Genomic DNA, 12,205 nt, shown 5'->3' with positions numbered 1-12,205 from the left:
GGACTACAATTCCCCATCATCCCTGACCACTGGTCCTGTTAGCTAGGGATGGTGGGAGTTGTAGTCCCAAAACACCTGGAGGTCAAAGTTTGGCCCTGCCTGGACTAAACGGTTCAGTTGGTTTTGGGGGGAATGTAAGGAAGATGTTCTGAAACATTGGGGAGGGGACTCTCCATAGAACCACTGTAAAAATTAGAGGTAAAATACAGTGTGTGCATGTGTTTTGAGATGGGAATGGGCAGGGGAGTAACACATGGAGAGCCAGTGTGGTGTAGTGGTTTGAGTTCTGGACTAAGACCTGGGAGACCTGGGTTCAAATCCCTGCTCGACGATGAAGCTCACTGGATGACTTGAGCCAGTCACTGCCTACCTCACAGGGTTGTTGGAGGGATTCTATGTGGAGGACTATGTATGCTGCCTTGAGCTCCTTGAAGAAAAAGGTGGGATAATAACAAATACATACCGGTAAATAAGGTACTACAGTTGAGTTTATTTGAGGCTTGTTCTACCTTGTCCTTCAGCTTTGAAGTGCAGTGATATCTCTCCTTTCTCTTGTCTCCTGCCACAGAAATTGGTATTTGTTTTGGTGGTGGTGTAGCTAAGGCAGGGGTGTGGAGCCTTTGATCCTCCAGACATTGCTGAACTGCAGTTCCCATCATCCCTGGCCATTGGCCATGCTAGCTGGGGCTGATGGGAGTTGGAGTCCAGCAGTATCTGATGATGGGGGGGCACAGTCTCCCCATCCCCGAGCTAAGGTGATGGAGATTAGACCATAGCTGTCAAGTTCTCCCTTTTTTTAAGGGAAATTCCCTTATGCTGAATAGGCTTCCTCGCGAGAAAAGGGAAAACTTGACAGCTATGGATTAGACTTTGTCCTGGGTTCTGCTACTTAGTTTTTTTTGCAAAGGAGCTTCTACAGGAAGGCAGAGCCGGTTGCCCCTAATTAATTAATTTTTCTCCTGGCTTTCAAACAGGCACTCATCAGTACCAGCTATTGGCTGTTACCCCGTCAAGAGCAGCCTTGGTGTAAAGGATGATATGATTTGGGGGGAAAGAGCCACCTGGCATCCCCCTTCCTCCCCTTCTCTGTAATGTAACCCAGATGCTCTCCTAGCTCAAAGGCTGCCTGAGTGTTGGTCTAATACAGGGGTCCCCAGACTACAGCTCCCGGGCCGGATGCGGCCCAATTAGCCTCCCAATCCGGCCTGCAATGACCCCCGGCACGGCGGCGATCTTCAAAATCGGCAAAAAATCGCCGAAAATCCTTTGTGCGCATGCGTATGGGCCTCTCCCGACCCAGAAGAGGTCATTTCCGATGCACTTCCGGGTCGGGGGAGGCCCATACGCATGCGCACAAGCGATTTGCGGCGATTTTTTCCGACCGTGTGCGTGTGCGCATGCGCACGGGCGCGCACTCCCCCGCCCTCCAGCCCGCTGCACGCGCACTCCCCTGCTCTCCGGCCCGAAGCCCGGTAAGTATGGGAACCCCTGGTCTAATAGGTCTCATTGTCTTTTGCCTCTGGCTGCTGCTAGCTTTCTCCTACTGGGAAAAGACATTGCATGGCCTATGGAGCTATGCTATTTGGCAAAATCCAGGATGCAGAGAAAATAATGACAGTGCTTCATGTTTTTTAAATAGAGCCTAATGCTAAATCAGGACTTGCAGAGCATGTTTGTAGCACACAAAGCCTGCTCCCCTCCCCCTAATAGTAATGTTTACATCTGTGTGGTTTTATGCCATACCTCAATGTAGGGACAAGATACAGGTAGGTAGCCATGTTGGTCTGAGTCGAAACAAAATAAAAAAATTCCTTCAGTAGCACCTTAAAGACCAACTAATTTTTTTTAGTTTGGTATAAGCTTTCGTGTGCATGCACACTTCTTGTAGGGACAAGAGTTCTGGTAGCATTTGGAGGCTCCCTGGCCTGCCCCCCCTTTTTGTTGCAAAGCAAGCAGCTTTTGTGATGGGAAAGAGGGGACAGACCTGTGTGGGAGGGCACAAGTCTAGCAGCTCCCTGTAATAAGGAGAGCTTGTTCCTCTTGCCTCTCTAGTAAGTCATTCAGGGCTTAAAGCACAAAGGACAAGAGTGGAAGAATTAAGCTCTAATATCTGTCTAAAAGGGGATCTTGGAGTGTGAGCATGGTTCTGCCACTGGGGAGACAGTATTCTGTTCTTTCCTGCCTTATTGGTTTGTTTCTAATGCACAAATGGGACACAGGTGGCGCTGTCATCTAAACCACAGAGCCTAGGGCTTGCCGATCGGAAGGTCGGCGGTTCGAATCCCCGCGATGGGGTGAGCTCCCGTTGCTCGGTCCCAGCTCCTGCCAACCTAGCAGTTTGAAAGCACGTCAAAGTGCAAGTAGATAGATAGGTACTGCTCCGGCAGGAAGGTAAACAGTGTTGCCGTGTGCTGCTCTGATTTGCCAGATGCGGCTTAGTCACATGGCCCGGAAGCTGTACGCCGGCTCCCTCAGCCAGTTAAGCGAGATGAGCGCCTCAACCCCAGAGTCATCCGTTACTGGAGCTAACGGTCAGGGGTCCCTTTACTTTTAATGCACAAATAGGATAGAATTGTGAGGGTGCTGTTTGGTGGTTTGTATACCTAGAAAGCCCTTGGGATGTTCAATGAAACAAAAAAACAAGGTGGGGAGAAAATTGGAAAGTCACCTAAAATTCCAGCAAGAGCTTGTCCCTCTTTGGATATGTGCTCAGTATCGGAGAAGGTTGGGCTTAAATATTGGAAAGAGCTTGGCATCAGCAAGGAATGTCAATGTCAATCTGCACCTATCTGTATTTCCTGCATACGACAGTGGGTACACTTTAGCTCAAACTGCATGTGACCACTTTGTCTTCTATGAGTACAGTGGTACCTCGGTTTATGAACACAATTGGTTCCGGAAGTCTGTTCATAAACTGAAGCGTTCATAAACTGAAGCGAACTTTCCCATTGAAAGTAATGGAAAGTGAATTAATCCGTTCCAGATGGGTCTGCGGCGTTCGTAAACCGAGGTGTTCATAAACCGAGGTTCCACTGTAGTTAGTTTGAGGGCTTTTCTTTTAAATTTGAGGGATCCAAGACCTCATGGGTTTTGTGTGTGCTTTAAGTAGAGTTGCGAAAGGCAGTGTGTTACACCTGAGGTTGCCTTTGAGTACATAAGCCTTTGAGTACTTAAGAGGAGAAGTTGGTAATGCAGTAGCAGAGATTGCATCTGCTTTGTGCTGCAAGTCTGACCAAAAACAGGGAGTGCTTTTGTTGGGGTTCTGTTGGGGTTTGTTGGGTGCTCACATTTCATTCCCAGGTAAGAATGATCAACCCCTGGCACAGCTTCCTGGAAAGTCAAGAAGGAGGTACCACTTTCGTCTCGAAATGTTCCCCAAGGGTGAACACGTTTGCCACAAGAGTGGAAAGCTTTGAGGCTGCATACTGCTTGGCTAATGTGGAGCCCCTTTTGGCTTTCTGAAGACTGAACTTTTTATTTCCCTCCCTTGTTGTTATATAGGTAGGGCAAAGGATGGTCCTTAGGACAATTGCTGGGTCATGATTTCCCATACTAAACACCTGTGCCACCACCCTGCTGGCATTTACTGAACAGCAGCCATGTTCTTGCATAGGCCAGATCTCCTCTTACCTTCTGGTCTCCCATCCAATGTGTGCTCTTGTGTCTTTTTGCTGGAGGGATGCAGGCATGTGTTTCACATCCATCTGCCCTTCCGTCAATAACATGTGATGGCAGAATTTTCTATTGTGTTTTTGTTGTTGTCATTGTCTGTTCTGTGGCTTCCACGCTGCTGTGAGATCAGCAAGACTATTGGCTGACTCCTCCTAGAGTACTGTGGGTAGCAACGGGGGTGGGGTGGGGGTGGAGAGCCATGGCCCGCAGAATTGGGTCAGCAGGTCTGCTGTGTTCGCTTACACCCCGTAGTGCAAGTCCGTGTTCCTTCCAAAAGGCTTAACCTAGTCTTTTGCTATTGGAGATTATGATCTGACTGCCTTGGGGCAGGATTATCCCATCCCTGCCAAATGCTGGGCTCCTGATGCACCTTCGCCTGGAACATCTGTTGCTGGCCCTGATTCGAGGCAGATCCCAGATGATGCCAAAATGGATCTGACCTAAGGCCATGCATTTTGTAGTTATTCAGTGATGACATTAAAAAGATATTCATGCAGATACTTATATTGTGCAATAGCCAAGTATCCTTCCACTGTGAATAATTGGCGTAAACAAATGTATTCCTGAGTGCATTGTGTGGTAAAATGGTTGCAATTTCCCAATTGGCTTCTGTCGTGCTGGAAGGCTAAGCTTAGTTTGCTCAAGATTCCTGTCTGCCTTCTCTCGGAATGTGAGTGCGCACATGACTACTCTTGCTCCCTTGGTGTCTGCTAACTGCACAAAAGGCAAGAGCAGATTTAACCACTCGGAGCCAGCTGCGTGCATACCACACATATCTGACTTGTAAACATGGTCAGAAATAGGAAAGCAAATGGTGTCTTCAGAACCCTTGGTTGCTTCAGTCCACCATAGAATTTCATCTCTCTGTGAGTGTGTGGTTTTTTGTTTTTTAAAAAAACCCTGTAACCATAAATAGCAAGGGTTTCATACTGGCTGCTTCTAATCCAGCTTTGTGCACCTAAGAATAGGTTGGATGCAGAGGGTCTAGAATTCTTCCCTTTAAAAAAGAAAGGGGGGAATAGTGGCAAGGGGGAGCAGAACACTCAAAATCCAACACTCAAAATGATGCGTATGAAACATGCGCATAGTAGATGGATGTAGAAACTCAGGTGTATGAAGGCTATAAAGGTGGGGCTGGCAGAATTCTTTTGGGAGCCCCCTAGGCCAGGAGGGGCTAACCTTTCTCAGGATGGGTGCTATTGATGACATAGCTGTGGCCAAGGTAGAAAAGAAAATCACTTAAATACCTTACAAAAAGGAAGTTGTGTGTTTTGTGGCAGGATGTGTTGGGGTGAAAAGAGTAATAAGCTGGAGAGACTTTGGTCCCATTGTCTGCCCTCCAAATGTTCAAAAACTCTCCCATTTGCAGCAGCTGCAGCCGGCATGACCAAGGTCAGGGATGTTGGGAATTGCAGTCCAGCGATGTCTGGAGGGCCACGGCTTCCCCATCCCTCCTACGTAACTCACAAAAGCAGTGCAGGTATGCAGAGCATTGTGTTCATAGTGAGGAAGACCTGAGCCACTTATCTTTGGCTTAACCGCTCTGAACTCTGAGTTACCCCATCTCACATATTGGTACACATCTTTGTGCAAAAGAATGTGGTGTTGGGTATCCTTTGTGCACCAGTAAAGGGCACTGTAATTTATGTTTTCTGTTGGCACCGGGCAGTAATGTATGACTGTGCATATTGATGCAGCATGTAAAACAAGCTAACACGCACAGAAGGGAAGGGTCGGCATCCTGGGCAGGCAACATACCCAATCTCTCAGGAATTTATTGTGGCAAAGGGGAAGGGAGCCGCCAGTACAGCAGCCTGAAGGGACAGAGTGAGCCGCAGGTTGGTCTGCTGAAGACCTGTCCCATGCCATTCGGCTTGTGGGTGGAACTGGTGCTGGATGAAGAAGCGACTGGAGCTGAGGCTGAAGAGTTATGTGGTTGCTTCATGCCTTCCTTCCCAGCATGCCAACTGCCTCTGGGGGCAACCAGTGGAGGTAGTAGGTGGCTTTGGGCGAGTGGTCGGCTTGAAGGAGCACAAACAGCTGAATGGAAGTGGACTGTGTCTGCAGCACGTACTTGGGAGCTGGTATGATGTAAGGGAAGCTGTTTAGCTCAGCACAGGGAAAGTAATGGGAAACAGGAGGGGAGCAGAGCTTGAGGAATTCATGGTACTAGTATGAGCTCGTGTGCGGCACTTCGTGAAATCTGTGTGCGATTCAGTTGTGTGGTCTGATTGAGTTGCTGATTCCGGCCCTCCCCTCCCTCCCCTCTTTGTTATCTGTTACCAGGTGCCCGGTACACCCCACGGATTGGCCTGGAGTTGGAGATCTTCAGTTGACACTAGTCCCCTTTCTGTTCTGTGGCTCTCCATGCGAGCCAGGGACAAATGGATGCAATCGCAAGTGCCAGCCTCAAGAGGAAGTTTGATGAGGTGGACGTGGGATCACCCATCTCCAACTCTGATGATGAGATCTCTAACAGCGACAGCGCAGACAGCTGCGACAGCGTCAATCCACCCAACTCCACCAGCTTCATACGTAAGTGGTTGGGCCCTTTGTCCTTCAGAACATGTGGCACACCCTGCCCAGGGGTTTTGTTTCAGCTTGATGGTATCTTCGGAATAATTTGCTTGCACTTAGCCGTAGAAGTCTTACTTCAGCAGCAGCACCCTCGTTGTTGCATGAAACTTTTACCCTGAGAAAAATGAGCATCCCAACATGGACCAGGAGGGTGCTGGGTTTGAGGCTCCGAGCAACTACTCCTTTGGAAACCTTTTCAAAAGCAGCACCCTCCCTGTGCCTTTGGCAGCTGTGTGTGGCCTGTGGCTAGTCATTGTTCCTAAACTCCCACCAGCTTGTTTATATAACCAAATGAAACCGACCGTCTTGCAATCGTTGGGTCTTGGGAGACTGGTGGTTTTAATAGCACTTTGGAATGCATAATAGGTTTCTTGTCCCCAACATGATCTTGAGGGAGTATGTATCCAGGGTGCTGCCTGCTTTTCCTGTATTGGGCCTTGCACAAAATGAATTACGTAAGGAGTTTTAAGGTACTCCAGCGTAGGAGTTGTGCAGTCCAGAATATAGTCATTGACTTTTGCCCTCACTTTGCTCTTTTTTCATAACGTTAAGGAGAACTGTTCAGTGAGCACACAGTCTTGTACCCCAGAACTTAAGTCTGGGTTTGTCTCTACCAGGGTGGTAGTTAGAGGAGCTTTGTTCAAAATTAACCACAGATGGGAGTCAAATTCTGTCCTGCTACTCTGATAGGTTAAGAAAAACTTCAGGGTCGCTGTTGTCTGGTGTATTTGTGGGGAGGCGTATTTTTAGAGGCAGTTGCTTCAAGGGAGGAGTCGGAGTTTTAAGGGATGTTCAGGAGACAAGAATTGGGGGTTGGCAACCATGGGGTGGCGGGGGAGAGAGAACTTCTGAGTAAAGGAATTCTACGCTGACTTCCTCTTTGTTTATTGTGCTTGTCTGAAAGGTGCTTTTATAAAAGAATGCTAAGATGGGAAAACACCCTCTCACACTTGTTTCTTGTAACTTGCTCGTTTATTTAACTAAACTGTGCTATTGCAGCACAGCGGCTTTGGGGGACCCATGGCTTCCTTCCATGGAAGCTTATCAGGTCAGTGATATGACCCCAGGATGACAGCTTCTACGCCGCAGCTGACATTCCTCTGCGATGCACAGCCACGGTAGACTGAGTATGTTGCTGATTGCACACTTGATCTAGCCTAGTGGGCCTGACCTCTTCATGGACTGTGTGTATGACAGTCTTACCCCATCTGGTGCCCTCTGGGTGTTGCTGAAATACGGTTCCCATCAGCCCTGGGGCTGGTGATGATTGTAGGAAACATCTGGAGGGCACCAGGTTTGGGAATATGCACAGATCTATAGTACCCAGGGATTCCATAATGTTTTGGAAGCTGCTGTGGTCAAGTGCCTATTATGTGAATGATAGGCCAGTTGTGACTGTGGGACTTTGGGAACCCCGATGACAAGGGAGCAAATATCTACTCGGCACTTGCTGTATCCATACCCTTCTCTCTCTCCTCCCAGCAACTTCCATCCTGAAAAGGCAGAAACAGTTGCGCAGGAAGAATGTGCGCTTCGACCAGGTGACGGTGTACTATTTTGCAAGGCGCCAGGGATTTACCAGCGTACCCAGCCAAGGGGGCAGCTCCTTGGGCATGGCGCAGCGCCACAACTCCATCCGCAGGTACACCCTTGGCGAATTTGCCCAGGAGCAAGAAGTGAACCACCGGGAGATCCTCAGAGAGCACCTCAAGGAGGAGAAGCTCCATGCCAAGAAAATGAAGGTACTGTGCTTTTTTGTGGCCATAAGCATCTCTCCCACTGGCTTGCAGAAGGTTTTAGTGTGTGGCTATAACTCCATGTAGATTTTGGCACATAGAATAGGGGCCATTAGCACAGCAACCGTGGGAAATTCGCTTTGTGTGCCCTTATCTGTTCATCCAGTCTGTAACATTAGCTGTATTAACCTGTAGGACCGATCTCTTAAGAAGCGTTAAAGACCAAGTGGCCTCTTACGCCCCTTGGCGCATTTGCAGATCTGCTACTGTTCTGCGTCAGAAAAAGATGAAAAATCTGCTTCTCCGGTTATTTTTTATTGGCCTGATTCTGCTAATCCATGGTAGCTCTGTGCCCCAAACTAAATTCTGTGCCTGTCCATCCCCCTCCATACACAGGTCCTTCACATGATGTTGGGACACAGCTAGGTGCAGTTGCTAATGCAAAAATGGGAGCATATGAGGTTTTTCCCCTAGGGGAAAAGAGCCTCAGCTTGCCAAGAGCTTTCCCAACAAGGGCGTGTGGAGGGAGGGTCATTTTAGCAGAAAGTGGCTTGCCAGTGAAAGAAGTAGAGGGATTCCCCAGCTTCTTGCAAATGAGGCATCAGAGCAGCACAGGCAGGAGGGGTCTATGAGTGACTCCAGCCAATTCTCCCCTAGTGACCTGGCACCAGCTTTTGCGCAGCCCCTTCTGCTTTCTGTCAAGCTGATTCATGAGGAGGCTGAGGAGCTGCGGTGAAAGATTCTGGGTCTTGGCCCTACCCCCTGGAAGCAAGCGCCTTGTTCCAGCCTTCTCCATATCATGCCTCCTGGCTGTCTGGCCTGTGTGTCCCTGGGGTTGCCTAGCAACTGGGTTTCCCTTCCCAGACTGGATGCTTCTGTCTACAAACCTAGAATTTCCAATCAGTCTCTGGCTGCCATGACAACCAGCTGAGCGAAAGAGACAAATACCCTTTCTTATAGTCCTTCCCCCGATTCCTTCCTTGTGCTGTGCATACTTCCAGTCGTGAGGAGGTGAACCTGTTTTGGGGTTGCACTATTTCAGGGTGCAGGGGTGGGCTCACATGGTGAAATGTTCATCCATACTAATGCTCCTTAGATTGCATTCAGCGTCACGCTAAGGAGAATGTTCCATCATCAGCACAATGATTTTTCCTCCTTGTGCATTGGAATGTTCTTCCCCTCTCCTGCCATTGTGCACCCCCAAAGTCTCTTCAAGGGGTTCTCTCAACCCTCCAGAGCAGATTTGGGGATGATGTACAGGGGAAAGGAGTGTTGCGCTAGCGCTAGTATTTTGTTGAATACCAATCACTAAATTATTTTTAATTATTCTTTTTAAAAGGTATTAATAATACTTGTATATAGAAAACACACACATCGGGGAGACGGGGGCTAGCCTAGAACCCTTTGTCCTCATGTGTTAGTTTTCCATGGTTGTGGATTTACTTATTTAATTGCATTTGAGCATCTCCCCCCACCTGCAGCCTCAAGTGGTACATTCCAAAAACAGGCTCACACACTCATCCATGAGAACTTCGCCTATATGCTATACAGAACTCCAGTCCCTGCAGTTCTGAAACTAAGGAGCACTTGGTTAGGACAGATCAGTAGTGACAAGGCAGTTGATCAAATACATGGCTGTAATTATAGGAAGCAAACACAAATGAAAGGGAAAGTAATTCTACAAAAATACCAATCTGGTTCCTGAATTCTGTGGGAAATACACCGTTTGAAGTGCACTCTCCTCAAGGAGGACTGCATCTGTACACTCCACACACAGTCCAGCTTTCAGAAGACCTTGGTTTTTCCGTACGTGTTTGGCAGGCAGCTGAGAGAGGCTTAGAAAAGTATGGGCTATACCTGAAAGTGTGGATTGTGGGGGTGGAAGTTAACGCAGAGATTTCCAGCGACCAGAGAACTAGTTTCACGTGGCCACCCTCTTGCCACCTATTCCTGGATCTGTCACTCCAGCCTCCCCCCCCTCCCCTCCCCAATCCCGCCACCCCTGCAGCATTCTTGTACAAATGCCCATACCCTCCACACATCTGTGTGAAAAAAGAGAATAAACTACCAACGCCTTCAAAGCTCTAAATTTCAGAAGCAAGATAACACAGCTCCCTTCTCGGTGCAGACCCAGCGGACCCCCAGCCTACGGCTTGTCTTCAAACGCCCTGCCTTGAGGATAGGCTCTGACTGCTTTCCACATAGCAAGTAGAGAGAGGGAAGAGAATGTGCTTGTCGCCAGCCTTGTTGCTTTCATCTCCTGCTTCTTCCAAGAATCACGGTTAATGGGTGCGTTTTAATATCGCAGCAATATTGTGTTGTAAAATGACCCAAGGTCACCCACGTTTCGGCACCCTCGGCAGGGAAAGCGGGCTTCCCAAAACCAAGCTGCAGCCGTTGCACCGCACTGCCTCTCGCTGCTTCCCATTGTATGTGAGCAGCAAAGCCAAGTAACGTTCCTCCCACCTCATTCACTCCTGCGATGATGCTTTGTTGCATCACGTCTCTGAGGAATAGTCCCTCTGTAATCCTGTGGCCAGTCTGATGAAATCGCTTCCACTTGCTTTGTTTTGTGCAGGCAGGTCTCTCTGCCATTGGCGATACTTTTGGCTGTGAGCACAGGTCTGGGATTGTGGGGTTGGGGAGAGAACAAAATTTGCTCTGCTCCATACAAGTTGAGGGAGAGCAGCTGTCCTCTGTGGAGCTCCCTGACTGAACCGATGTTCACAGCTGTGGAACTAGCAGTAGTTAGGCTTTCTGTGTCCTCATTGTCCTCATGGAAAGAGGTGCGTAGACTTCTTTAGCGTAGGAATTCAGTGGTCACTCTTCAAAACCATCCATAAGTACAAGAACATGCTTAGGAACCCTGCTGCTTCTAATACTCGGAGGTTTGGTTGCATTTCCCAAGAAAGTTCATAAAATAAAAATGGCAAAAGTCCTCTTGCCTCTGTCCCATTGCAATACAATTGCCTTCTTTCTTTCCTCCTTCCCCTTTGTGTCTTGTCGGCATGGAGTCCTTATTATGCTTGTGCCAGAAAAGACAAATTATATGGTGGAAGTTCTGATTGCAGATGCATTTGGGGGAAAGTGGCATCTTATTAGGTGTAAATGGAGCAGAAGAAAGAGATGTGGTACTTCAAGCAGCACTGAACTCAAAAGAACAGAAAATGGAGTGCAAAACAAATTGTGCTGCCTTCCCCCAATCATTTTGGTTAAGTTGTCTTTTTAAAACTTAACCTTGCAAACATGAAGGCTAGAAAACATTCCCCCTCAGTCCCTCAGGATTCTGTAGAATGCAACACATTCTGCACTCTCCTGTTCTCTACCTCGCCTCAGTCCCTTGAAAGATGCAAGCACTTGCTTGCGGCTCACTCACGATTAGTGCGCCTTCTGTCTCCCACCTACAGATCAGATTGTAAGCTCCTGCAGGCAGGGACTTTCTGCCCTGGTTTATATTACTGTGTAAAATGCATTGTACGTTGATAGCGCTATAAATAACCCAAAGCTGAAAGGGTGATGTGCACGGATGCGCCAGGGTGCCACAATAAAACATAGAATTTTGGAGTTGGAAGGTACTATGAGAGTCATCTAGTTCAGCCCCCTGCAAGGCAGGAATCTTTCAGCCAAGGTGGGCTCGGACCCATGGCCCCGAGAGTCTCATGCTCTGCCGAAGAAGCGATCCCAGCTCATATGCTCTAGTTCTGTTTTGTCCCTTGTTTTGCCCCCCCCCCATCATCATCACCACCACCAATCTGGCTTGTAGTAGAATATGGGCTGTTTCATGTATTAAGCTCAACATTAATTCATAGGTGAATAGATGGATGAATGGATGGATAGATTTTTTTATGTATTGAAATATTTGTATGTTGCAATTTCATTTTAAAAAAAACAAAGCTTTTTACACCAATTACTGTACTACAATTAAAAACTACACAAAAATTAAAACAGATCACCAGCTATTACAAGGACATGTGACAGTTGCATTGGAAACTGCCTTCTAAGCCAGCCTACTGGACCAGTATTGTCTCCCTGAAAAAAGGAGCTCTCTGGGGTTTCAGGCAGAAATCTTTCCCGTCCCCAGAGATGGAACCTGGGACCTTCTGTGTGCCAAATGTGTGCTGTGCCAGTGAGCTGTGACTCTTTCCCATGCGTTACAGGGACCTGGAATTGGATGTGGCTCTCTGTCAAGGGGTACACTTTGTGGCAAGCCCTGGTTTTCT

At 48.1% G+C, this 12,205-nt stretch overlaps 1 protein-coding gene across 1 annotated transcript in view; it reads left to right on the top strand.

Moving 5' to 3' along the window:
- CSRNP2 (cysteine and serine rich nuclear protein 2) overlaps window positions 1-12,205 on the top strand; it is a 32,513-nt gene that overhangs the window by 16,423 nt on the left and 3,885 nt on the right. The window contains exons 2-3 of the mRNA XM_035103126.2: window positions 5,959-6,207; window positions 7,732-7,991. Coding sequence (XP_034959017.1) covers window positions 6,057-6,207; window positions 7,732-7,991 — 411 coding nt within the window. The 5' untranslated portion in view covers window positions 5,959-6,056. The remainder of the gene's footprint in view (window positions 1-5,958; window positions 6,208-7,731; window positions 7,992-12,205) is intronic.

Source organism: Zootoca vivipara, chromosome 2, assembly GCF_963506605.1.
Source record: "Zootoca vivipara chromosome 2, rZooViv1.1, whole genome shotgun sequence".
NCBI lineage: Eukaryota > Metazoa > Chordata > Lepidosauria > Squamata > Lacertidae > Zootoca > Zootoca vivipara.
Note: the sequence above shows the minus strand (reverse complement) of the source record. Positions and strands in the feature narration are given on the sequence as shown.